Raw genomic sequence first — 27,859 nt, 5'->3', positions numbered from 1 at the left:
ATCTGACTTGGAAGTGTCCGTGTAAAACTCAGTGCAAGAGTACTTATACTGGAGTTATAAAAAATGCATTTTAATATGTGCCTCTGGCGCAATGTTTCGTGACATCTACAAAAACATATCACAGTCTATGAGCTGCCACTGCCATGGTGGTAACAGTTTCGGTTGAGTCATAGGACAATGTTCAAGATGTAGAACACCCATTTTCTCAACAAGGTTCCTCACACGCAAAGCAAACGGCTTCCTCACTGCAGGTCGGTTTTCGAAGAGTGTAGCAGCGGCGATTATAGTTTATGGTTGAATAACAAGGATGTTCAATGTTCGCTTGTACTCTCAGACATGTGTACTTATCTTTATCGGGCGACCACGTTTGGCCGCCTAACAAATGTTGTCGCGCAGCGCAGGACGCGCCTGCATGTAAAAGAAGTTTCTGGAATGTTGTCGATGGTTCCGTCCACTGTCTTTCCTCGCAACTTGTGTAATCTGATTGCATGTATGCGCGACGCGAATAGTGTAGAACTTTGTGGAAGACACGCGGGTCCCATCGGTTAATCTGGAAGATTCGACGACTGATCTATAAAAGCCAACGCGCTTAACCCGCTGATCAGATTTTCGACGATCGCCGACCGTGTTCGCCGCTATTGTTGTGCTGTAAGTGTAGCCTGTTTTTGTGGGCACAGGTTCGCCCAATAAAAGTTAGTTTTGTCTTTCACAGCCTTGCCAGGACGTGGTTCGAGAACGGAGAAGCCACCTTAACGACCTGGGACCTTTTCCGAAGCGGCTTCCTGCAGACATTCACAAGCGTCGTACGCCGAGAACGAGCCCAAGCACTACTAGAAACCCGAGTGCAGCTGCCTAATGAGACCACCGCGATTTTTACAGAAGAAATGAGCCACCTATTCCGCCCCGCCGACCCGGAAATGTCCGAGGAAAAGAAAGTCCGGCTACTGATGCGTGGTGTAAAGGAGGAACTTTTTGCCGTTATGGTACGAAGCCCACCGAAGCCTGTTGACGAGTTTCTTCGCGAGGCCACTAGCATCGAGAAGACACTCGAGATGCGAAACCAGCAATTCGACCGCCGCACCAACTCTACAAACTATGCTGGAGTTCAATCACTGGCCTCCGACGACCTGCACGAGGCTATCAGGGCAGTTGTACTTGAGGAGCTTCAGAAGATCTTTTCGTCGTCACAGCCTCAAGTGGCCTCGATCGCTGTCATCGTCAAAGATGAGGTTCCACGGTCGCTTGGAGTTCCGGAGGTGCAACCTCAATTACCGCAACCCCAGCCAGAAGCGATGACCTACGCCACCATCGCACGCCGTCAAGGTCCTCCTCCGCGCCCGCGCCAGGGCCCTGTAATGCTGCAATTCCGTCGACCACCGCCGCCACCGCCGCCAGCACGCCCACCTGTTGCCCAGCGCAGCTACCCGAGGAAGACAGACGTTTGGCGCGCTCCTGACCACCGCCCTCTCTGCTACCACTGTGGAGAAGGGGGTCACATCTACCGACGATGTTCATACCGGGAGATGGGACTGCGAGGTTTCGCCGTCAACGCTCCGCGCCTGCAGTGAGGTGAACGCCCTTGCGATACCGCTGACTACCTGATGTTGCTTGGCAGTCAAAAGACGAAGAGAAGCCCTGGAGCAAGCGAAGAAGTTCGTCGCGCTGCGTCATTGTAAGGTCACTGGCAATAGATGGCGTAAAAGAACGCGGCAGTGACTGAGGAGGTGATGCCTCGAGAGCAGCAAATAAGTGGAGTCGTCCATCGTGTCAAATATTGAAGATGAGGTCAGTGGCTCTGCTCTGCCAAGGCTTTCACGGCAGCGTAAAGTAATTGGTTCAGCCGATGGGTTTGAGACACACATGAGAGAGGCGCCAGCTTTGAACTCGAGGACGGTGAACGGCAGTGGTAGTGAACAGCGGCAAACTAAGAGTTCGGACGGAGCGAAGAGTACTGTGCTGTCATCTACAGATTCGCAAGAGATACTGACAAGAGTGGAAGACCAGGCAGGTATAACGGTTTCTTCTGAAACAGCGATTTTGCGACAATGGTCCTTATGGTCAGCGATAATATCGGTCGAAAACTGAAACAGCTCGATTTCAGTGTGGGCGCAGTCAATGATCGCATGATGTGTGGAGAGAAAGTCCCAACCTAATATGACGTCGTGTGAACATGATGGCAACACGATGAATTCTATGATATAGAGGAGCTCCTGAATTACGACACGAGCAGTGCAGGCGCCGGATGGCTCAACCTGCTGCACGTTGGCAGTTCGAAGAGACAGTCCAGAAAGCGGCATGGTCACTTTTCTTATCTTGCGGCAAATACGGGCATCTATCGCTGAAAGTGCAGCGCCGGTGTCGACAAGTGCTAGTGTCAATGTTCCTTCTATCGCGACTTCAATAACGTTCTTTGGGGAAGTGTGAGGCCTTATACATTTCGCCGGCACAACAGTTCTCACCTCCTGAACTGCAATATTTAGTTTTCCTGGTGCAAAGGGCTCCGCCGCCCGTGCATGGGGGAAACTGAGCGGTGGCGAGGAGAAGGTGAACGGCGAGCGGCGGACAATGCGGTGTCGACGGCAGAAGGAGATTCAAAGGCGACCGAATAGTTGCGGCGTTGTTGGAAACGTCGCGCATCCGGACGCACATTGTTTGGGACGTTCGGTGTAAGCAGGCAACAGTGACGTGCCACGTGTCCAGCACGGCCACAATAAAAACAAATCGGACGGTTGTCTTCCGTGCGCCAATGGTCTTGAGGTCGTGTATAGTGCACCAGTGGACAAACTGGAGGGGATACGGGTGGGCGCAAAGGTGGGCGAAGGGGGCAGTAGGTCTGTGGCGCAGGCCTCATCGCGACTTCGGTGTATGTCAGGGGAGCGGCCGTCGGAGCCTGCTGAAGAGAAGGCGAAATGTGGTCGGCTACCTGCTCCTTGATGACAGATTGGAGAGCGGGCGCCAACGGAGTACTCGGCTGGCCGTGTGCAAATGGAATCAAGGAAAGCTGACGAGCCACCTCTTCACGGACGAACTCCTTTATCTGTAGCAGCAGCGAAGTGTTATCCGGGGCAGCAGCCAAGCTCGACATTGAAGTGGCCTGAGGTGTAGATTGGCGGGTGGCTACGTGTTTGCACAGTTCGTCGAAGCTTTGACACAGACTGACGAGTTCAGAGACTGTCGAGAGATTTTTCGCCAACAGCATCTGGAAGGCGTCATCTTTAATGCCTTTTAAGATATGGCGGATCTTCTCCGCATCAGCCATTGCGACATCAACGCGGTTGCATAGGTCGACAACATCTTCTATATAGCTGGTAAATGTCTCCCCGCACTGTTGTGCACGGCCACGCAAACGTTGCTCGGCGCGAAGCTTGCGAACTGCGGGGCGCCCAAATACCTCTGTCACGTTAGTCTTGAAGGCCGTCCACGTCGTCAGAGAACGTTCGTGGTTGCGGTGCCACACGCTGGCGACACCGTTCAAATAAAACGACACCTAATTAAGTTTTTGTGGTTGTGGTGGTCCTTCTTCCAGCATTATGAAGACGAGCTGCAGTGTCCGATTACGAAGTTCCAGAATTCTGGTTTTACCCAGCAGCTCCACCAATTGTAAAGGGGGGTTTATTCGGCTCGTAGAGCAGCAGCGACAAACTCAGCACCAGCAGGTAGGGCGCAGCCAGCGAACGAGCTGGGTACGTGCCATGCGATGGCAACGGGGCTTTTCAGCCGGCCAATCTTCGTCACACCTTGTCCAACTAGCTGTAGTTCTTTTCTGCAGCCACCAGACTTCTAGACGCAAAAGCAATGGGACGCTCTTCCCTCAACGTCTCGCACTGTGCCAAGACTGTCCCCAGCCCGTAAGGTGAGGCATCTGTGATCAGCACAGTCGGCCTTGCAGGGTCAAAATGTGCTAAAACTCTAGCGGACGTAAGCAGCTCTTTGCTTTTCTGGAAAGCTTGCTCCTCCTCAGACGTCCAGCACCACCGGGCCCCTGCCCCCAGCAAGCGGTTCAGGGGTTGCAACACACTCGACAGGTTTGGCATGAATTGTCTATAAAAGTTGATCAGGCCCAAGTAGCTCCGTAGCTCCTTCACATTACGAGGCACTGGTGCTGCCAGCATGGCTTCGGTCTTGGTTGGGTTCGGTTGAAGACCGGCTGCACTGATGATGTGCCCTAGATACTCCACCTTAGGTACCAGGAACTTGCATTTAGAAAGCTTCAGCTGCAGCCTGGCTCTCCTCAGTCGCTCCATGACTCGGCACACATTAGCCCAATAGTCGCTGTTGTTGGCGCAGGTCACCAGTATATCGTCAAAGTATACCGTGACATGGTCAAGATTGTGCAGAAGGGTTTCCAACTCACGTTGAAATAAAGCCGGGGCTGACGACACCCCAAACAGAAGTCAGGTGAACTGGTACAAGCCCTTCGGGGCGTTGATGGTGACAAATTTTTTAGAGGCTTCGTGCAGCTTAACCTGCTGGTACGCACTTCTCAGGTCCAGCTTTGTTAACTTAGCAACCCCCGTTAGCCTTGCAAACAGCTCCTCGACGCGAGGGATTGGGTACGACTCCAGCACCATCACTGGGTTGACTGTCATCTTGAAGTCGCCGCACAGGCGAACGCGGCCATCCCGCTTTACGATGGGAATGATGGGCGCAGCCCATTCGGACGTCTTTACAGGGCGGATGACTCCCTCACGCTCCATCCTCTGCAAATCCTCGGCAACTCTGTCTCGTAGCACAAACGGGACGAACTGTGGCTTAAAAAATCTTGGCTTAGCACCCCCTTGCATGGTAATCTGGGCAGTCATGCTGTCAAGGGTGCCCAGTCTTTCCGAGAATACTTCATGGAATTGACTCACAACTTCTTCCACAGATGTCACCACATTGAATGTTTTTGGCTTGCTGATTCCGAGCTGAAATTCTTTCATCCAACTTCTTCCGAACAGCGTTGGGCATGGACCGTTTACGACAAACAAAGGCAGCACACATTCGTTCTTACTGAGCTTCATGGTTGCCACGAACTTACCTACCACCGGCTTCGTGTCGCTGAAAAATCCTCTGAGCTGGACCTCCAATGTCTCCAGTCTCGCCGAGGGAAACAGCTGCGTAAACTTCCTCTCGCTGATAGTTGACACACTGGCGCTGGTATCAAGCTCCGTGTCCAACGTCACCCCATTGATGGAAACTTCAACACGCATTGGCTCGGGCCCGGCTGCTTGAAGCGTCCATAGGTCGTATGCTCCCTCCTTCTCTGGCCTGTATTCCATCGCCGCCAACTCGTCGTCCAGGTTGTGGACAGGTTTCAGTCCATTCCGGAACCTCGCTTTTGCAGTCTGTGATGTGCTTGACCGGCATACTCTAGCCAGATGACCTCTCTGCTCGCACTTGAAGCAAACGCTGCTCACGTGACGGCATTGGCGTGCCCGATGCTGCCCCCCACAGCGGAAACAAGACCCACTTGCCTGCTGCTTGGTTTTCACAACATTCGCAGACTCCTTGGATTGTACTGGTGTCGCTTGGGGTAGCTGAGTACATAATGCATGGGAATCTTTCCGTGCAGCCTCCATGGCAATGATGGTATTCTTTGTGATCTCAAACTCCAAATCTGCCGTTTCCAGCAGCCGAGTCTGCATTGTGACATTGTTGATGCCGCTCACGATTTGGTCCCGCAGCATCCACTCACAAAACGATACGAACTTGCAGTCATCGGCAAGCTTCTTTAGTGATGCGCTGAAGTCGCTAACTGACTCTCTGTCCCGCCGGTGTCTAGAAGAAAACTTGAAACTGGCCACAAACTCCGATACCTTTGGCGAGTAGTGCTTGATCAGGGCGTTGAAAATTGCAGCCAAGGTGATGTTGGCAGGCTTCGTAGGGGCTAGCAGGCTCTGCAGCAGCGAGTACATTTCTGATCCACAGCACGTCAGAAACACAGCAGTCTTCTTTGCCTCAGTGATGTCGTTCGCTGCGAAGTACAGTTCCACCCGTTCACGATACTCGGTCCAATCCGACATACCCGCGTCAAATGGTTCCACCTTCCCCACAACAGACATGGCCGATACAGGGGGGGCGGATAACGCAGACGTGATAGTGGTTTATCGCTTGTCACCAGTTGTGATAATCCGGGCTGGGAACATTTCCCAGCCACGAGTGAAGGACAACACGCCAGTCGAGGGCATACCACGCACTGACTAGCCCAGTCATGTGTGCCTTTTTATTGGCCGATGCGGTGGCGCCCTTCCAGTGATCAATAACGCCACAAATCCATGCAGCTCAAATGGCTTGGAGGTGGGTCCACAGGGTCGGCTAGAAGAGGCAAGTCAAGGCCAAGTGAGCCGACCGAACAGTCAATGAGGGCAGAATGATTGGCAAGGAAATCGAGACCGAGAATGAGTTTATGAGGGCAATGCTCGATGACGGTGAAGAGGGCGATGGTGTGTCTCTCAAAAATGGTGAGTCGGGTCCGATGATGGGGTGGGCATAGAAGGAGCGAAGGAAAAGGATGTGCTAGACGTACGAGGGTGGTAATCAGGAGAATAGCGCGTCAGAGAAGTCCAGCGGCTGCGGCAGTGGCGAGTGACATGTCCAATGTGTCGGCAGTTAAAACAGATCAACTTGTCGTCCATGGTTCGCCATTCGGAGGGGTTGCGCTGTCCATAGGAGGAGTAAGAAGAGTGGGGTGGGGACGTGTGTGGAGAAAAAGGTTTCGAGCGTATGGAATGAATGGATGGCAGGCCAACATTGGACAACTCTTGACGGACGACGGCCTGGATCAAGGAGATTGTCCCCGGAGAATGATCAGGCGACGGGAATGAAGGGGCCACCGGTTGTGCTGCTTCAACCTCACGATGAATGATGTGGGTCAAGTTGTCACATCGCGACGGCTGGTGGAAGAGGTTGTCACAAGATGACGTAGGAGCTGCGTTGGCAAGTCGCGTGATGTGCTGGGATACCTGGCAGCTTTTAGCATGCTCGAGACGGCGGCACTCCTTCAGGATCGTATTGATGCTGGTGACGTTAGTAAACACCAGTAAATTGAAGGCGTCGTCAGCAATGCCTTTAAGGACATGATTAACCTTATCGTCCTCAGACATTTTCGGGTCAGCCTTGGCACAAAGGGCTAAGATATTGAGAATGTACGACATGTAGGACACGGTCGACGTCTGTACACGTGTGGCAAGGGCTTTCTTGGCATTGACATAGCGACCAAAAGGATTGCCAAAAGGTCGCAGAGCTTCGCTTTGAAGAAATCCCAGCTCGAGATCTCCTCTTTGTGAGTCTGGAACCATGCCAGTGGAGCTCTGTCGAGGTAGAAAAGAATGTTGGCAAGCATAATAGCCGGATCCCACCTGGTGCTGACACGTTCGTATAAGTGGAGCCAGTCGTCAACATCAGGACTGCCGACTCCGGTGAACACACCAAAATCCCGAGGGGGGGAAACGGCGATGTAGGTTGGGGTTGCAGGTGGAGACGCTTGTGCAGATGAAGTGCTGCCAGCAGGAGCCGAAGTTGCACTGTCGCCGTTGTGACTGCTGCGGAGCTTCATGATGGGTATGGGGAACGTCCGCCTCCACCGAATTAATGTTATGTGTAGCTGATGCTCAATGCTATTTACAATTTATTTACAGAGGAGCTAACAGAGGCCAAAATGGCGACGCTATAACCAACGGGCACACTTCATCTTCTTCCTCCTCAGTGCAGCCACACTGTGGTGGCTGTACAAACTACACAAAAGATGAAATAATTGCTAGCTATTGTCTAAGATTCCAAAAATGATGCACTCCCAAAATACGAACTGAATACGGACGACAAAAAATAGAATATCAGGTAGCTGATATATTAAATAAGGTTGGAGAAAAATTGAATTTCAGTACCACTATAAGTATTTTCAAAAATAACATTAAAAATTTAATAATCATTTCTGAATTAAAATACTCTCAGCAATAATGTTTGCTCTGGTTCTTTATCCGCTTACTATTTGATTTCTTTTGGTGTGTGTAAATATACAAATGCGTGCAATATATATATGTGTGTATACAAACATCTTTGTATGTTGTATGAATATAGTTGTATAATAAAAAATAAACACACGTGAAATGTATGTTTAATGTATATATGTACTTCATACATTATGTAAGTAATATAGACATGCATAGGCATTGATACTGTTCTTATAAAAGTGTAAAATAGTTATGTTCTGTGTGTTCTTTCCGTGTTTTTTTTGTTCATTTGTTCTGTGATGAAAGCGTGACTGCCATCTTTGCCTAAAACCGCTTGCCAAACTGTAAAGGGTCAGAGGCCTTTGTTAGGCATTTTAAGCCTTTAGCCTCTGCCCCTCTAGCAGACTCTGTATTAGGTCTGTTGAATATAAAGGATTCAATTCAATTGTACGCCCCCTTGCAGAACACCAGTTTCTTGGGTGACTGATTCAGATAAAGCATTACCAACTTTAACGTGAAAAGTGTGGTTAGACAGATAGCTTTCAATTGTGTTTAACGTGTTCCTACGGACGGCCATCACGGAAAGATCGCGAAGGATCCCGAATAGCCATGTTGTGTCGTACGCTTTCTCTAGGTCTAGAAATAATGAAAGTAAAAATTGCTTATGAATGAATGCATCTCTAATGTTTTCCTCAATCCAGACAAGGTGGTCTATTGTCGACCTTCCCTCTTGGAAACCACATTAAAGGGGGTCTAGTTTGTTGTTACTTTCTAGGAAGCTGATTAAGCGCCGATTTAACATGTTTTCAGAAACTTTGCACAGGCAGCTTGCTAGCGCTATTGGCCTGTAGCTGCTGGCTAAGGCTGGGTCTTTCCTTTGTTTAAGTACGGGGATGACTGTAGCTTCTTTCCAGAATGATGGAATATACCCTGCCTTTCACATGGTATTGAAAAGAGATAGGAGTGTTTCCAGTGTTTCAGGGTGTAGGTGCCTAATCATTTCGTATATGATATGCTCGCCACCTGGCAATGAGTTGTGGCAAGCAGTGAGAGACGTCTTAAGTTCCGCCAAAGTAAATGGGCAATTGTAAGCATCACTCAATGACCCTTTGCGGTTTAGGGGCTGCCGCTCCTTGCGTTCTTTGAGCTTTAGAAATGTTTCTGTATAGTGCGATGCGCTCGAGATATATTGAAAGTGCTCGCCTAGAGAATCCGCCTGATTTTCCAGGCTATCACGTTGGCTATTTACTAACGATAGGGGATGTGAATCCCAACATATTAACTTATTTACCCTATTCCATACTTTTGTTTCATCAGTGTACGAATTTATACTAGAGATGTACCTATCCCAACTTTCTGTCTTTGCACGTCGATGTGTTCTCCGGCATTATGACTTGACTTGTTTGAAATTAATAAGGTTTTCGGTGGTTGGACAATTTTGAAGCAATCTACAGGCTTTATTTTGATTTTGACGTGCTTTCCGACATTCGGCTTTCCACCACGGGATGCGATGTTTACTTGCCAGTCCGTTAGTTTGCTTGATACATTTAGTTGCAGCATCGATAATAAAACCTGTTAGATATGCCATAGCGTCGTCTACAATAAAACCAGCAATGTTATCTCCGCCTAAATACATCAGCTCTCGGAACAGTTCCCAGTTGGCTGAGTTCATGTTCCATCGTGGAAAATGTGGCGAGCATCCATCCTGTTTGGTTAGGTTTAAAATAATTGGAAAGTGGTCGCTCCCAAAGGAGTTCTTCAGAACATTCTACTCAAGATACGGAATTAGTGTACTCGACACTATACTTAAGTCTATGGATGAGTATGTGTTATGTGCCACACTGTAGTAAGTTGGCTCTTTCTTATTAATTATACATGCTCCTGAAGAAGAGAGAAAGTTTTCAATTAGGCGACCTCTCGCATCGCAACGAGTCTCCCCACAAAGTGTTATGTGCGTTTAAGTCGCCGACAACTATGTAGGCCGCCGGAAGTTCATCTATATAGTTTTGAAATTCTGTTTGAGAGTTTGTTTAGGCCAAGCTGTAGCTGTCTCTCGCAGATGCTAAGATTGCATGATCTAAAAGCTATCTGTACGTCGTCTACATAAACCGAGTAAAAGAGTGTGCGAGGTATGATGGTATGTAAGGAGTTCATTTTCACAATAAAGAGCGTACAACTCAGCACTCCCCCCTGCGGTACACCTGTCTCTTGTACGAATGATCGTGACTGCACATTGCCAACTCTAACACGAAACGTTCTGTCAGAGAGGTAGCTCTCAATAATGGTCGGCAAGTTGCACGTATACCCATTCCAGAGAGATCCCGAAGGATCCCAAAGCACCACGTAGTGTCATGTGCCTTTTTCATATCAAGGAATACAGATACGACAAGCTGTTTGTGGATGAAGGCTTCCCGGATGTACATTTTCATGTGAACAAGCTGATCTGTCGTCGATCTACCTTCCCTGAAACCACATTGCTATGGGTCTAATATTTTGTTGGTTTCAAGATAGTGGAGCAAGCGTTTGTTCACCATCTTTTTGAAGAGTTTGCATAGGCAGCTTGTCAACGCTATAGGCCAATAACTGTTAGCCAAGGAAGGGTTCTTACCCTGTTTCAGAATGGGAATTATAATGGCCTCTTTCCAGACTGAGGGAATCTGGCCAGAGGACCATATACTATTGTAAAGAAAAAGAAGGGTTTTTTTGTGTTTCAGATGGCAAGTGCTTTAACATTTCATATATTATGCGGTCAGAACCTGGGGCCGATTTGTTGCAGCCGTTTAGTGCTGCTTGAAGCTCTGTTATGCAAAATGGTCCGCTGTATACCTCACCTTTTGCACTTTTTCTTTCTAATGGCTGCCATTCTATTCGTGTCTTGTGTCTTTGGAAAGTGTCAGAGTAGTGCGACAAACTGGATATGTGTTCAAAATATTGCCCTAGAAACTTCGCCTGGTCTTCCATACTATCTCCCTTGAGTATTTACTAAGGGTAGCGAGTAAGGTTGTCGATCTTTTATTCTGTTCACTCTATTCCAAGCCTTTGTCTCGTCTGTGTAAGAGTTAATTTCCGATATATACTTTTGCCAACTCTCTCTTCTAGCTTGTCGGCGTGTTCTCTTACCCTGAGATTTGACATGCTTGAAATTAAGCAGGTTTTCTGTTGTCAGAGAATCGCGGAGTAAAGACCCCATGCTTTGTTCTGCTTCTTGCGCGCATTACGACACTCCTCATTCTACCACGAAACACGGCCCTTGTTAGGTGATCCCTTTGTTTCTGGGATACATTTGGTCGCGGCATCAATCCGAAAAAATGTGAAGTATTCAACTGCAGCGTCCAGGCTTAGAGCAGAAATGTCAGCCCATGGGATGAGAGTAATCTTTCGGAACTGTTCTCAGTCGGCTGAATCAGTTTTCCACCGAGGAAACTGTGGGGGACATTCACTCATCTTCGGTGTACACAGAACTATCGGGAAATGGTCATTCCGTATAGATTTTTAATAACATTCTATTTAAAATCAGGTAAAAGAGTCGGAGATGCAATACTGAGGTCTATAGAGGAGTAGGTTTTGTGTGCAATATTATAATATGTAGGTGCCTTGCTATTCAAAAATCATGCACCACAAGAAAAGAGGAACTGCTCAATCAGTCGACCTTGCACATCGCAGTGAGAGTCACCCCATAGGTTGCTGCGTGCATTTAAATCTCCTAGAACCAAATAGGGTTGGGGAAATTGATCTATTAATGTTTGGAATTCATTATTACGGAGCTGATAATGCGGGGGTATGTACAGAAAGCAGACGGTCATAAGTTTGTTTAGATGTATGGCTCGAACGGCCACTGCCTCTAGGGGCGTTTGTAGTTGTAGGTGTTGACACGCTATACCTTTGTCGAGTATAATGGCTACACCGCCAGATGATGCGATGGCATCATCACAATCTTTACGAAAAATAACATAATGACGAAGAAAGTTAGTGCGTTTAGATTTAAGATGGGTTTCCTGTACACACAGCACTTTTGGAGTGAGTCCGCAGAGACGTTCTTGAACATCATCAAGGTTTCTGAGGAGACCTCTGACATTCCACTGCATAATTAGCGTGTCTATAATGAAGTTAATTTGGTGCTGTGCGTAAGAAAAAGAATGTGTTTAGTCTACATAGCCTTTTGCGGCCCTGTAATTTTGGTTTTGTCTTTTCTGGAGCGGTCCAAAGAATTTTGCCGCTCCTTAGGTGGTTGCTGCACCACCTTGCTTGGGGCAGTGTCCATAGCTTCTTGTGAAGCGTTGGTCCCTCGCTCTAACGAGCGATGTGTACGTCGTGTTGCCTTCGCTTCAAGGGACAAAGGCTGTGGGCTCACCTGCCCGGAGGGTGATGGATCCTCCTTAGCCTCTGCACTGCGATGGGTGATGCCAGCGCTAGTAGAGGTCACCGGCGTGACCGATTTCAAGGAGCGTAGGGCAGTTTCAGCTGCTCCCACCGGGGGGGGGCGGGTGGCAATCGCTTCAGTAGGCCGCGCGTGCCTTGGGCGATCGCCGGGGTCCGTTGTGGTGCTGCCCCCTGTTGCACCACTTTGGCAAACGAAGTTTTCATTGCAAATGAGGGTGAACGATGTTGTCGGGCTTCCCGGAAACTGATATTCTCTTTGACTTTGATAGTAATGATTTCCTTTCCTTTCTTCCAGGCTGCGCAAGATCTGGAATATGCAGGGTGACTGCCATCACAATTCGTGCAATGGGCCCCAGCAGTACATTCGACAGCAGAGTGATCTTTTGCAGCGCATTTCGCACAAGTTAGTCATCCTCGGCAGCTTTGAGATGCATGACCAAACCTCTGACACTTGTAGCAGCATCGAGGATTTCGAATGTAAGGTCTTACACGCAGTTTAAGGTAGCCTGTTTCTATTGCATCCGGGAGCGTGCTAGAGCCAAAAGTAAGTATGAGGTGTTTCGTTGGTAGTTCTTTGTTGTCGCGCCTGATTTTTATACGTTGTACATGTATAACATTTTCTTCTTTCCATCCATTCAGGAGTTCTTCATCAGTCAGATCCATGAGGTCTTCATCTGAGACTTCATGGATCTCAGAACACCGTCAATGAACCCTTGACGGTGTTCATTGTTCTGTGTGGACTATCAGATATGGTTTCATCGCCAAATGCCACCAGGTTTGTTAGTTTCTCGTACTGCAGTTTGTCTTTTACTTCAATCAGAAGGTCCCCACGTGCCATTTTGGTGGCTTTGTAGCCACTTCTAATGACCTCCGTGAGGCATTTGGACACCAAGAAGGGTGAAATGTTTGTCGCTTTTTTGTCAGTGTTTTCACAGTGAATCACATGATACTTGGGGAATGTGTCTCGTTTCTTTAGAAGGAATTCAAATGTTGCGTCACTGCGCCCCCTTTTCGGTAGCGATTAGGTAAGAAGGGTTTCGAGGGTCCCATGAAATGTATTGTTTATTCGGTATCAATGCCAGTCACCCACCACCGAGCCCAACGAGGGGACACGGCAGAGATTGTTGTGAAGCAAGCCCTGCCATAACCACATATGTATAACCACATATATATAACCACATATAACCCCATATAACCGCATAACCACACGTTATTATCAAGGTAGATCATAGCACACCAGGTTAACCCTTGCCACCAGGAAATTCGGAAGTAATAAGAAGTGAAGAGAAGACAGGAAAGATGGAAAAGTGGGAGAGAAAGAGGAAGATTGGAGAAAAGGACAGGAAAAGGCGACTGCTGATTTCCTCCAGGTGGGTCAGTCTGGAGGTGCCGTCTATGTGAAGCAGAGGCCAAAGGGGTACGTGTGTTGCCTTCGCTGGGGGGCCTTAAAGGTCCAAGCACCCAGCATCGGCTCAACCCCCAGGATCCTCCTTTCCCCAGACACGGCTAAGCCGCGCACGGCTACACGCGGGAGGGTCCAACCCTCATGTGCTCGGGTACGTGGTGTCGCAACACACCAAACGCCTGCTGACGCAGACGCCCCTGCGGGGACCTCTTCGGAAAGTCTTGTCTCGCCGGTGTACGATACCGAGCAATATGGTATGCATATTGTTATCTGTGGGCCAAGCGTCTCACGTTTTCTTCTATATTTCTTCGGTAGCCACATTAAGTGCCCAAAGTAGGCATTCGATTGTGGCCGACATGCTTTCCTTTGAGTTTTTTTTTTTTCATTTCGGTGCCCCCGCCCCACAAAATAAAATAAAAGACATCGTTGCATCGCAGCAAATTGTTGCATAGGGAAAGTTAGATTTTGTTTCTTCTTTTGCGAAAGTAATGGGCCACGGGACGCTTCAGTTACTGGATACTCTTATTATATTATCGCAGTAGCAATTATATGGACACTCCATGCAGGTGCATTCCTGCCGTCGACCTCATGTACTGTAAAAGACCAAGGGCGATAAAATCATGACCACGCACCGCATGCTGTATGTGCGAGTGAAACCATTGGGGCTGGGGAGGGGGCATGGGTGAGCCGACGATGGACGATGGTGGCTCAGTGTCGTGTGTGCAAGGGAGAAAAGCGGAGAGGAAGCACGCAACACATTAGGGCGAATGGATGGAGAGGGGGTGGGCCTTGATATTCTGTGATCTGTGAATCTTTGATTGGGCAACATGTTTATTTGCCTTGTTTCACGCATTACATACAGTTACTTTTTCTTAGATACATAGATTTATTGAAGACTTATACGTATATTTAAATATTTTGTTGCGAGGTTTCATGTATACGTGCAGTGAACTTTGTTTCCAGTGACACTTTTTTGCCTTTTATCAAGCTGTATCAAGCTGTATCTTTGCATTTGCATATTCCATCGTACATATCTTTGCACTTGTAATGTATGAGGGCGAGTAAAATGAAAGTGAGCCTACCCACCTCATACAATAATGGTTCGGTTCCTTTTGTGTGAGGCATGTGCGTAGCACACAGGCATCTCTCCTTTACGAAAGTGACACGCAGGTGTGAGGATAAAGGTCAAAAGCGTGGCAGTTTGGGTGAGTTGGTATGTCATTACTTCTTTTTTTTAGGCTTGTAGCACAGCTCAGAAAGAGCAAAAAGGAAGGTGGAAGGGGTAATGAAAGGGAACGGAGAACGGAGTGAGCGCTAACTTCCAACTGATGGTTTTTCCTTCTCGATCCTTCCGAGGACGATCTGAGGACGATTCCTTGCTGCTTTCTTCAACTGACGTTGAAGAACGTGTCACTGAGCACGTGTCGTCACAAGGCACCGCAGGCAAAGCGTCTTCGGAAGCAAGATATGGCCGTGATTTCAACTACGTTATCTGGGGAAAGTGTCCATCTGTCGCTGGGTGTCGGAACCAGCAGGGTATAAAGCCGCTGCCTACTGGGCATTGGTTGCAGTCCGGCGGAGTACTTGCAGAGTGGAGACTGACCGCTTCTTTGCTTTATAGGTGAGAATGCCTAATTACGTATTATTGCTTATTTCATTGTTGCATACTTCTCCGCTGGACTGCATCAGTGTTTCCATGATGGCTGAGTTTGATTGCCTTGCGTGCATGAAATCGATTGCTGATGTTTTGCAGAGCCTCACATGTGCCGAGTGCGACAATCGGTATCATGCAGGAAAGTGCTCGGGGGTTACAAAAACGAACTTGAAAAACTTTTCCACTAAGGAAAAACAACAGTGGGTGTGTCTGACTTGTGTAAATCGTGCATCGCGATTGCCAACTGGAAACGGTGACGGCGTAACCCAGAAGGATAGAGCAACAGATGTATCGGTCGAGCTGTCACTGACACATGTACTGGCCAAACTTGATGTCGTACTGAGTCGACTAGATGTGTTAGAAAGGCGGCAAGACGTGCAGTTGGCCAAGCTCGAGGCTTCCAACCAGGAAATGCTGGTGCAGAGGACGGCAATGCAGGGTATTGAAACATCATTGGGATTGCTTTCATCTAATTATGACACAATGCTGCAAAAGTTGGAGGAGCATAGAAAGGAACTTAAGGAAAGAAACAAAAAATTAATTGAACTGGAAGCCGACCTTTCGGCAAAATCTGACAGGTTGTCGAATATGGAGCAAGCAGTAGATTATCTTGAACGGTACTCACGAAAAAGCAATTTAGAAATCCATGGTGTAAAACTGAGTGATAACGAGGACCTACGAAAGGTGGTGGAATCTATTGCAACCAAACTCGAACTTCCTAGGCCCAGTCACGACGACATTGAAGTCGTGCACAGAATTAAAGGCAAAGCTAACTCCGTCCCACCTATTCTGGTGCGATTTTCAAGGAGTGAAATAAAAGAGTGTTGGATTGAAAAGCGGAACAGACTGAAGGGTGAAAAGATATACTTGAACGATAATCTAACTTCCCGAATGAAGAAACTGCTATGGATGACAAAAGATCTGGCAAAAGATAAACAATATCGCTTCGTCTGGGTGCGCAATGGCAGAATACTTGTAAGAAAATGCGAAGGAACATCAGTGTTATGCATTGACAATGAACAAGGCTTAAATAAAATAATCTGAAATGACTGACCAAGTACACTCAACTGAACAATGGCTATCAATGAAAGACGAGTGGGCGTCAGATCTTTCTAGCAGCTTATTGCTTGAGCTAATCCACGTGAATGTGAGAAGCCTGCGCAAACACTGGGACATGTTAAAGATTCACCTAGCTGAAGCATTGCCATCATTACATGTTTTAATTTTAACTGAAATCAATATTTAAAAAGACGAATGCGCTCATTTTGCACTGCGTGGTTTTCAGTCTTTCTTTTTGTGCAGGGATAACAAAACAGGTGGTGGCATAGCGGTCTATGTAAAATGTGATTGGCACTGTGAACGAGTGTCCTTTGATTTTCAAGATGCTGAAGTAGTTACTGTACTAATGACTAAAGCAGATCTGGAATTTACAGTATGTGCTGTTTATAGGCCACCGAGCACTAGCCTAAATACATTTTTAGACGATTTGGCAAGCTTCCTCAAAAAGTATGCAGACAGAAGCAGCATTATTTTGGCCGGTGATTTTAATATAGACATTTTTACAGCAAATAAGCCTGCAACATCTGATTGCTTAACACTTTTGGCAAGCTACGGACTCGAAAACAAAATTCAGAGTTATACACGAGAGGCAATTCTCGGTCATCGTTTAACAAGGTCGTGTATAGACCATATCAGCACAAAAATGTGCAAGTATAATCCATTTGGCTTTGTTATTAAGGAAAAAGTAGCGGACCACTACTTTATCGCTATGGCAGTTTCAGGAGATGCTGTTGCTTTGACTGAAACAAAGACTGCAGAGAAATATGTTTTGAATTCTAATGAAGTAGATAAACATGTGAGAAAATTCAACTGGGATTCTTTAACGCGGCACAGCCACCTAAAAGCTTACGAACTGTTTGTAGAGGCCTTTAGAGAAATTTACCTTTGCTCCGAAAAGAAAACAAAGCTTAAAAGAAGAAATAAAGATAGCCCGTGGATTGATAACGAAATAATGGAGCTTTGCAGCGTTAAAAGCAAACAACTTAGAAAATGCCAAGATAAACCCGGGGACGCTCTTGCAAGAGAAGAATTTAGGCAGATGAGAAACAAAGTAAACGCTAAAATAAGACTAGCTAAGAAGCGCTACCACTCAGGCAAGTTTGCAGCTTGCAGTCGTAATACCGGTAAAACATGGAACTTGGTTAACACTCTAATAGAGAGACCTGCAAAAAAGAGTATTGATAATACTCTTGCGGACGCCTTTCTCGAGTCACCTGCTGTTCAGATAGTGAATGATTTTAACAAACACTTTATCGAATCAGTAAACAACATTACAAATGGGTGCATGCCGGCAAATATCCGAAACAATGTTACATTTTCTAACATTCATTCTGCTTTTCTGCCTACTGTTGATGAAGCAGAATTGTGGGATATTATACGATCCATGAGTTTAACAAAATCTCCAGGTTCTGATAAAATTAGGATAAGAGATATAGCTGCGAATTTCGATGTGCTCAAATCAACACTACTTTACATCCTAAATGAAACATTAACAACCAGACAGATACATGAAAACATGAAAGTTAGCATTGTGAGACCTCTTTATAGGAAAGGATCTCGAAAACTTTACGAGAATTACCGACCAATTTCAATTCTTTCGTCTTTGGCAAGCATATTGGAAAAAATAGTCTATGTTCATATGGCCTCATTCTGTGAAAAGTTTAGCCTTATTAACCCAGCGCAGTTTGGCTTTCGCTCGGGACAGAGTACTGTGGGTCTGTTGGAAGATTTTAATGACTATATCTGTAACGAAATCGATAAAAAGAATGTTGTTTTGACTCTTTTCGTTGATTTACAACGAGCATTTGACACATTAGATCATGAACAGTCACTATCAAAACTAAGCAGATGTGGTTTCAGAGGCCCGTATTACTCATTTTTAAAAAATTATTTAACAGGCAGACAAAAGTGTGTCCGTGTGGTGGAGTCCTATAGTTCTTTGTTGCGTGTTAAATCAGGGGTACCGCAAGGGTCCGTATTGGGACCGCTTTTGTTTAACATTTACACGAATTATCTTGCTTACTTACCACTAAAATCAAAAATTTATTTATACGCTGATGACACGGCTTTGGTTGTATCGAACAAACTTTCGAACGAAGCCGCCAGAGTGTTACAGTATGATGTCTGTAAACTACTTGATTGGTTCATTAATAACAAAATGTTCATTAATAAATCGAAGACTAATATGATATGTTTTCACAGCCCATATAAAGCAGTCGCGGATATTTCCCCTGTTTATCTCTACACCAGTGACTGCCTTGCATGCTCATGTCCTCCGGTAACTCTGGTAAATAGCACAAAATACCTGGGGCTACACTTCGACGACACGTTGTCATGGAATGCCCACATTGAAGAGCTCGCAAGGCGCTTACGTGCTGTGTGCGCTCATTTGTATGCCCTAAAATCTTTCTGTGATGTAAATGTTCGTAAAATGGTTTACAAGGCACTTGGGGAATCGATCATAAAGTACGGAATAACAATTTATGGCTTTGCTTCTTCTAGTAGACTTAAGATAATTAACCGCATCCTAAAAAAATTGCCTATAGCCTCTCGTATGGCACACTTGGTCACGGGGAAGATCTCTTGCTGAGCATGCACCAGTCAGACATGTTGTTTGTCGAGCAACAAATTTTGTTCGACGCCATGTGTAAAAGTTATTTTTCTACTAAATTAAAAAACTTGAACGTGAAATCTCGCAGCTTACGTCAGACAGAAAAATATGTGGTACCTCGCGTGTACACAAACTACGGCAAGAGAACTCGTGCTTTCTACGTGCCGGCTAATTTCAATCAATTGAATGAGAATGATATCGCGGGAACATTTAAACAAATAAAATCACATTTAAGGTCATGTGTAATACGCAATATCCATATTCTTTGAAGTTTTCTTCGGGATTTGAAGCATGCGAACCTGATTGCGAAGTCATCTCTAATGTCAATGTGTTTTTTTTTCCCTGTTGATGCAACAATATCTTTTGTTGAAATAATATCTTTTGTTCACTTTTTGCAATATCATTTTTTTCCTATATTTTTTTTATTAATTTATTTATTTGTACACATATCAGTACTACCAGCTGACTGCCCAGCCTCGCACACAAGCAATGTTGCTTATGCGGGCTGGATCTGTAACCATGACATGACTGGATGTAATAAAGATCATTATTATTATATTTATTATTATTATTATTATTATTTCGTGACACAGAAGGCTACATATACTACACTCGGCAAACCATGTGACATCAAAAGATTACACAAAACCAAGCAACAAAGCCGATAGTAGCCATGTGAAAACAAACTCAGACAGCCTGTGGCTGCAGTCGGAGATATGCCAATTCACTGCTTGATAATGATAATGAAGGTGAGATAACACATGGGCCCAGACCTATGATAGCTTTTGCTTCGATGATTTCTCTTGTGAGCTGATTATGACTATGACCTAGAATGACGCATTCCTCTAAGACAGGTTCGCAACCACACATTTTGCAGTGCTGCGCAAGAAACCCCCCAGCTGTAATACAATTCTTAGCATTGTAACAATGTTCACGCAGCCTGTCATTCAGACATTGGCCAGTCTGACTGATGAAATGTTTTCTGCACTTGAGTGGAAAACAATAAACAATACAGTGTGTGCAATTAACGAACTTCTTTTTGTGATTCTCATCACAGCTAGGAGGACTCCTTATTCAGATTAGTGAGCTTGCAAATCCTCATAAGCTTGTTAGGGGCAGAAAACCATACACAAATATTCGCTCGTTTGGCGATTTTCTTAAGATTATGTGAGATGGTGTGAATATAAGGAATGATGCTAGTCCTACCCCGAGTAGTTGCAGGATTATCTTCGTGCTGGTTGTCTTTTCTAAACTCGTTTAGAATCCGTTCTGCTGCTGACACTTGTAGGGACACGGGATAACCAGCCTGCGAAAGCCGTTTGCACTGAGAGGCAAAGCTAGATGAAACAGTATGGTGGCATGACTTTTTCAAAGCATTATTTACGTAAAGGTTAGCAATGCCTCTCTCGACCAACTTAGAGTGTGCATTACCCCTTCCACCTTCCTTTTTGCTCTTTCTGAGCTGCGCTACAAGCTTAAAAATAAGAAAGTTGTGAGGATAAAGGTTCTTTAATGCTCTCATATACTGGGTTGAACATGATTGCGTGACATAATGGACACTCCAAAAGTTAAACAGTGTGGTGTCGTGAGGTTTTTGATAGCTGAAGGTGTTTCCCAAAAAGAAATTATTCGCCATATAGCTGGCATGTACGTTGAACATTGCATTTCATTGGCCACTGTGAAGTGTTGGAGCAAACGGTTCAAAGAAGGATGGGAAAGTTTCAAAGACTGTCCAAGACTGGGCCAAAGCCACCGTGTAGTCACCCCCAACACAATCGTGAAGGTTGACTAGCTGATCAGACAAGAACGGAGGATAAGCATTGATGAACTGGCAGAGCGTGTGAAGTTCGGTTCACAACATAATTGATTAACATCTCAGTTATCGGCGCTTGTGTGTGCAATGGATGCCAAAATTACACAAATCACCGCCAGAAGACGGAGAGGTTTGGCACTGCCTTGACTCATCTGATCCGGTATCACGATGAGGGTGACGACTTCTTGTCTGCAGTTGTCACTGGGGATGAATCATGGTGCCACTATTACGAGTCTGAAACACGATGGCAATGCTTGCCATCGTGAGTAGAAACATTAGAATTCACCCCTCCCAAAGAAAGCAAAGGCTGTCATTTCTGCCGGAAAGGTGTTGTTGACTTTTTTTTTTTAATCACCTGGAGAGGCTATCAATCGTTTCCGATATTGAGAAACGCCGGATCGGCTGCTTCTCGCAATCAAGAACAAATGACATGGAAAATAGACGAGGGGGGTCCTAGGTATACTTTGTGGCACAAAGTACATTTCTTGAAAAGGGACAGAAGAAGTTCTTCTATACGTTTGTTCAGGCTGTCATTAAACAGTTGGTAGTTTGGCACTTGACTGTCTTCCTTTCTTCTGTCCCTTTTCAAGAAATGTATTTTGCACCACAAAGTATACCTAAGAAATCTAAGCACCAACTTGCCCAAGAAGGAGTCCTTTTGGAGTGGGGTCCTCTTGTTCCCCGACAATGCCCATCCCCACATCGGTGATGTGGTTAACACTAAACTGGCAAACTTCAAGTGGGAAATGCTGCAACATCCACCATACAGCCCAGACCTGTCACTTTGCGACTCCTACATTTTGGGGCAATTAAATAACCAGCTGAAGGGAACCAGCTTCGTGTCAGACGATGACATGAAAGTGTCAGTTACCGACTCTTTGAAGCAGCAACCCAAAAAGCTTTATGAGACGGGAATCACACGACTCGTTAGTCAGTGGGACAAATGTCTAAATTCAGGACAACATTCATTTGGGTTAGATGGTGCATACATTAATTAGGAAGGAACAGCGCCAACTAAGACAATCACAAGTGGGGAGAACAACACAGGACAAGCGCCAACTTCATCTATCTTTATTTACTGAAAAATCAGCAAATATAAGGAAAAGTACAGACATGCACACAATGATCATAATGCATAATGCATGATGCATTATGGTCATTGTGCGCATGTCTGTAATTTTCCTTATATTTGCCGATTTTTCAGTAAATAAAGATAGATGAAGTTGGCGCTTGTCCTGTGTCGTTCTCCCCACTTGTGATCATCTTAGTTGGTGCTGTTCCTTCCTAATTCAAATGTCTAAATGCTCGTAGAGACTGCTTTTAAATAAAGCACGCCATGTGTGGTATATTCGCATTGGCTCACTTTCATTTGGCTCGCCCTCGCATATTTTGCGGAACTCCTATGTAGCCTCTCTGTTGTGACTATGATTTCAGTACGATTACTCACAATACACGACCGGTAACAGCTGCTTCTGAGCAATACATTGGAACAAAGGACAGCATCATTGAGATTTTTCCCTGGCCGTTGCATATGTATAAAAATGTAAACAAGGTCCTTGAATGACAACGTTTCATTAAAATATGCGTACTTGTTCATTTCATAGCCTTTACATTTTTCCTTTTTTTCCCACTTGCTGATTATGAGGCATGCCATAGCAAGGGCCTCTGGAAATCTGGACCGCCAGGGCTTCTTTAATGTGCACCAAAATCTAAGTGCACGGGTGTGTTCGTATTTCACCCCCATCGAAATGCGGCTGCCGTAGCTGGGGATTTGATCCCGCCACCTCGTGCTTAGCAGCGCAACACCATAACCACTAAGCAACCATGGCGGGTACACTTTTTATATCAGCAGCATGCACTGCTTTGCTGGTTTCGAACTGATATGGTTGTAAAGTTCGTGTCATATTTTCTTTACATATTACATAGACAAAACACATGGAACCATTAATATCAGTTATTTTGGGCACAATTTTTGGGATATACGAGTATATTATTTTATGAGAAATACAGATTTCACTTTCTTGACAGTGCGTAGCGTTCAAGAATTCGTTTGCAGCATCTTTGGCAATGGCAGTGCAGTTATTCATGCCTTGAAAAATTCCACAAGGAGGACGTCATGAGCTCCCCCTTAACGAAAAACAGCATTTCTGGTGCTTTGTGAAGGGTGTTTGCACGGTGTCAGGAATGCTGTTGGCCATGTACTTAGATATGTCCGGTGCCAAGTCACATGAAATCTCACAAAAGGGATAGTATCTCTGAAAGTGATTGGCCAAGAATACCCGCCCAAAGAGACAACAAAAGCTCAAGTCAATTAAGAGACAAGAAAGCATGACAGCAGCATGCCAACCTGTGATGGGGGTGGACTGCTACTGGGTCGATGGTGTGGGCGGCTGATCCGCAGGAAACCCGGTGGCAGTGGGCCAAGCAGGGGTGGCTTCCAGGCGCGAGCTTCCTCTTGGGTGCCCGGAGTCCTACGCCCAACAATTGGGATTACTTGGGGGAGCAGCCACCACAAGCAGCACGCACAAGAACAGCAAGGAAAGCAATGCAGGCACCATGGCCACGAGAACGTGATCTTTTTCGGTGAAGGCAACCGGTCAATAAACCCACACATGCTACTGAAGGCATCAATGTTGCCGGATTCGAGACCCTCATAATGTAATAAACGAGAAGAAAGGGGGTTAATTGAGAGGCCCATTTTGTTATTAGTCACATCATAAGAAGCCAACAAACACTGACACTAAGGACAACATAGGGGAAATCACTTGTGCTTAATAAACGAAATAAAGAAACGATAAATTAATGGTAATGAAAGTGGACTGATGCCTTCAGGTAGCATGTGTGGGTTTACTGACCAGTTGCCTTTACCCAAAAAGATCACGTTCTTGTGACACCTGTGGCAGAAAGGATGTTCCACATCCGCCGCCAAGGTCTGTGTGTGGTGGCACTGGCTAACACTCACAGGGTTCTACTAAGAAAACACAAATACTCAAGAAAGTGTATGGGGAAATGGTGCCACGGTATCTCAATTGGTAGAGCATCCCACACGAAATGCGCAGGTTGTGGGATCGTTCCCCACCTGTGGCAAGTTGTTTTTTCATCCACTTTCATTACCATTAATCTATTGTTTTTTGATTTCATTTATTAAGCACAAGCAATTTCCCCTATGTTGTCCTTAGTGTGAGTGTTTGTTGGCTTCTTATGATATTACTCATAAAAATCGGGCCCCTTGGTTAACCCCCTTTCTTCTAGTTTATTACATAATGGTGGACACGGCAACACTGCTGTGGCTATGTCGCCTGGCACTCCGCTTTTTGTGCAGGTGCTTTTTGAAATCCTTTCTTTTGCTGCGGCCTGTGGGAGCAACGCTTATCATCATCACGGGCCTGCGTACAACGTGCCTACGGTGGTAGTTTCTGCAGACGTTTGCGATCATTCAACATGGATCAAGACTGCGTATCCACTGCACGTGGATACATCGTACAGCGCAGCTAGTTTGAGCACATTGACGTCAACTGGAGACCACGTGACAGTCTGGCTGGCAGCTATAGAGGACGGTTTTGGCTCGTCGCTCTTCAGTGGACATGGCAACACTGCCTTGGCAATGTCGCCTGACACTCCGCTTTTTGTGCAGGTGCTTTTTGGGATCCTTTCCTTTGGTGCGGCCTGTGGGAGCAACGCTTATCACTGTCGCGGGCCTGCATACAACGTGCCTACAGTGGTAGTTTCTGCAGACCTTTGCGATCATTCAACATGGATCAAGACTGCGTATCCACTTCACGTGGACACATCGTACGGCGCAGCTAGTTCAAGCACATTGACGTCAACTGGAGACCACGTGACAGTCTGGCTGGCAGCTATAAAGGATGGTTTTGGCTCGTCGCTCTTCAGTGGACACGGCAACACTGCCTTGGCAATGTCGACTGACACTCCACTTTTTGTGCAGGTGCTTTTTGGGATCCTTTCTTTTGCTGCGGCCTGTGGAAGCAACGCTTGTCATTGTCGCGGGCCTGCGTACAACGTGCCTACGGTGGTAGTTTCTGCAGACCTTTGCGATCATTCAACATGGATCAAGACTGCGTATCCACTGCACGTGGATACATCGTACGGCGCAGCTAGTTCAAGCACATTGACGTCAACTGGAGACAATGTGACAGTCTGGCTGGCAGCTATAAAGGACAGTCGCTCTTCAGTGGACACGGCAACATTGCCTTGGCAATGCCGCCTGACACTCCGCTTTTTGTGCAGGTGCTTTTTGGAATCCTTTCCTTTGGTGCGGCCTGTGGGAGCAACGCTTATCACTGTCGCGGGCCTGCATACAACGTGCCTACGGTGGTAGTTTCTGCAGACCTTTGCGATCATTCAACATGGATCAAGACTGCGTATCCACTGCACGTGGATACATCGTACGGCGCAGCTAGTTCAAGCACATTGACGTCAACTGGAGACAATGTGACAGTCTGGCTGGCAGCTATAAAGGACAGTCGCTCTTCAGTGGACACGGCAACATTGCCTTGGCAATGTCGCCTGACACTCCGCCTTTTGTGCAGGTTGGTACCCGAAAATACGGCTTTCGTAGTAATTATCCTTGCATAGTGGTGTTGCCGTGTTCACGCACCCTTGTAAATTGTGCGAGTGAATTTTTCTCAGTAGCATGCCTACTTCTAAAGCTATCAGGAGATGTCGAAGAGAATCCTGGGCCTCTTGAGGATATGGTGAAAGAGATGCTAAACACAAAGAAAGAAATCCTTGCTAAAATTTCTGAAATTCAGGTAAAACAGTTAAACTCAGAGACAGCCATTTCGGTTGTCCAGAAATTACTGGAAACAATCGAATCTAAACTACGGTGCGTTGAAGACGCCTACACACCTGACTTGTTACTGTTGAAGGTTGTGTGAGAAATCTTGATGATCAATTTTTTTCAAATGTCAGAACGAATCAACGATCTCGAAAATTGTTCAAAGCGTAATAACATTATTGTTAGAGGAATAGAAGAGGCCAGACTTGAAACTGAGGAAATACTCCTGCGAAAGGTTAATGACGATGTGTTTGGAAACATTTTAAAACAAAAACTTAACTCTATCGAAAGAATTCATCGGTTGGGCAAGAAGGTCCCAGGAAAAAGTCGACCAGTGATACTCTGAGTAGGGGACTTCAGGGAAAAATCTAAAATATTTAAAAACTGCTCAAAATTAAAGGGAACCCCGTTCAGCATGCAAGAAGATTTTTCTAAAAGAGTTGCCACTGCTCGGAAAAACTTCTGGAAGTCGACAACTGAGGGGAGGAAAACCGGAGCCAAGGTGACATGGGCTTTCGACAAGATAAAGGTTAACAATGTGCTCTACGCCTGGGATGAGGTTAACAGCCGCCAATACGCGCACCAGGCTCCCGCGGCCACACTTCGTTCGGCTGCAGGTGCCGACTGACTCGACCAAAATCAATCTGCACGCCTTAAGGTCATTAACCTGAATGCAAGGAGTGTACTCAACAAACAAGATAGCCTAGAAATCATCATCATCATCATCATTATCATAATCATAATCAGCCTGGTTATGCCCACAGCAGGGCAAAGCCCTCTCCCATACTTCTCCAACAACACCGGTCATGTACTAATTGTGGCCATGTCGTCCCTGCAAACTTTTTAATCTCATCCGCCCACCTAATTTTCTGCCGCCCCCTGCTACGCTTTCCTTCCCTTGGAATCCAGTCCGTAACCCTTAATGACCATCTGTTATCTTCCCTCCTCATTACATGCCCATGCCCATTTCTTTTTCTTGATTTCAACTAAGATGTCATTAACTCGCGTTTGTTCCCTCACCCAATCTGCTCTTTTCTTATCCCTTAACGTTACACCTATCATTCTTCTTTCCATAGCTCGTTGCGTCGTTCTCAATTTGAGTAGAACCCCTTTCATAAGCCTCCAGGTTTCTGCCCCGTACGTGAGTACTGGTAAGGCACAGCTGTTATACACGTTTCTCTAGAGGGATAATGGCAACCTGCTGTTCATGATCTCAGAATGCCTGCCAAAAGCACCCCAGCCCGTTCTTATTCTTCTGATTATTTCACTCTCATGATCCGGATCAGCAGTCACTACCTGTCCTAAGTAGATGTATTTCCTTACCACTTCCAGTGCCTCACTACCTATCGTAAACTGCTGTTCTCTTCCGAGACTGTTAAACATTACTTTTGTTTTCTGCAGATTAATTTTTAGTCCCACCCTTCTGCTTTGCCTCTCCAGGTCAGTGAGCATGCATTGCAGTTGGTCCCCTGAGTTGCTAAGCAAGGCAATATCATCAGCGAATCGCAAGTTGCTAAGGTATTCTCCATCAACTTTTATCCCCAATTCTTCCCACTCCTGTCTCTGAATACCTCCTGTAAACAGGCTGTGAATAGCATTGGAGAGATCGTATCTCCCTGTCTTATGCCTTTCTTTATTGGGATTTTGTTGCTTTCTTTATGGAGGACTACGGTGGCTGTGGAGCTGCTATAGATATCTTTCAGTATCTTTACATACAGCTCATCTACACCCTGATTCCTTAATGCCTGCATGACTGCTGAGGTTTCGACTGAATCAAACGCTTTCTCGTAATCAATGAAAGCTATATATAAGGGTTGGTTATATTCCACACATTTCTCTATCACCTGATTGATCGTGTGAATATGGTCTATTGTTGAGTAGCCTTTACGAAATCCTACCTGGTCCTTTAGTTGACAGAAGTCTAAGGTGTTCCTGATTCTAGTTGCGATTACTTTAGTAAATACTTTCTAGCCAATGGACAGTATGCTGATCGGTCTATAATTTTTCAAGTCTTTGGCGTCCCCTTTCTTATGGATTAGGATTAGGTTAGCGTTCTTCCAAGATTCCGGTACACTCGAGGTCAGGAGGCATTGCGTATACAGGGTGGCCAGTTTCTCTAGAACAATCTGTCCACCATCCTTCAACAAATCTGCTGTTACCTGATCCTCCCCAGCTGCCTTCCCCTTTGCATAGCTCCCAAGGCTTTCT

The 27,859-nt window shown here is 46.0% G+C and overlaps 1 protein-coding gene across 5 annotated transcripts in view; it reads right to left on the bottom strand.

Moving 5' to 3' along the window:
- The window catches only part of LOC142576753 (CUE domain-containing protein 1), a 146,490-nt gene that overhangs the window by 95,684 nt on the left and 22,947 nt on the right, over positions 1-27,859 (bottom strand). For all 5 annotated transcript variants that reach the window (XR_012826957.1, XR_012826956.1, XM_075687031.1 and 2 more), the window contains exon 4: positions 23,201-23,324. Coding sequence is in view for 3 of the 5 variants with exons in the window: in XM_075687031.1 (XP_075543146.1) it covers positions 23,201-23,324 (124 nt within the window). In the remaining 2 variants the exon portion in view is untranslated. The remainder of the gene's footprint in view (positions 1-23,200; positions 23,325-27,859) is intronic.

The sequence above is a fragment of the Dermacentor variabilis genome, chromosome 3 (assembly GCF_050947875.1).
Source record: "Dermacentor variabilis isolate Ectoservices chromosome 3, ASM5094787v1, whole genome shotgun sequence".
Taxonomy (NCBI): Eukaryota; Metazoa; Arthropoda; class Arachnida; order Ixodida; family Ixodidae; genus Dermacentor; species Dermacentor variabilis.
The sequence above is the reverse complement of the archived record's forward strand: the minus strand, read 5'-3'. Positions and strand labels throughout refer to the sequence as shown.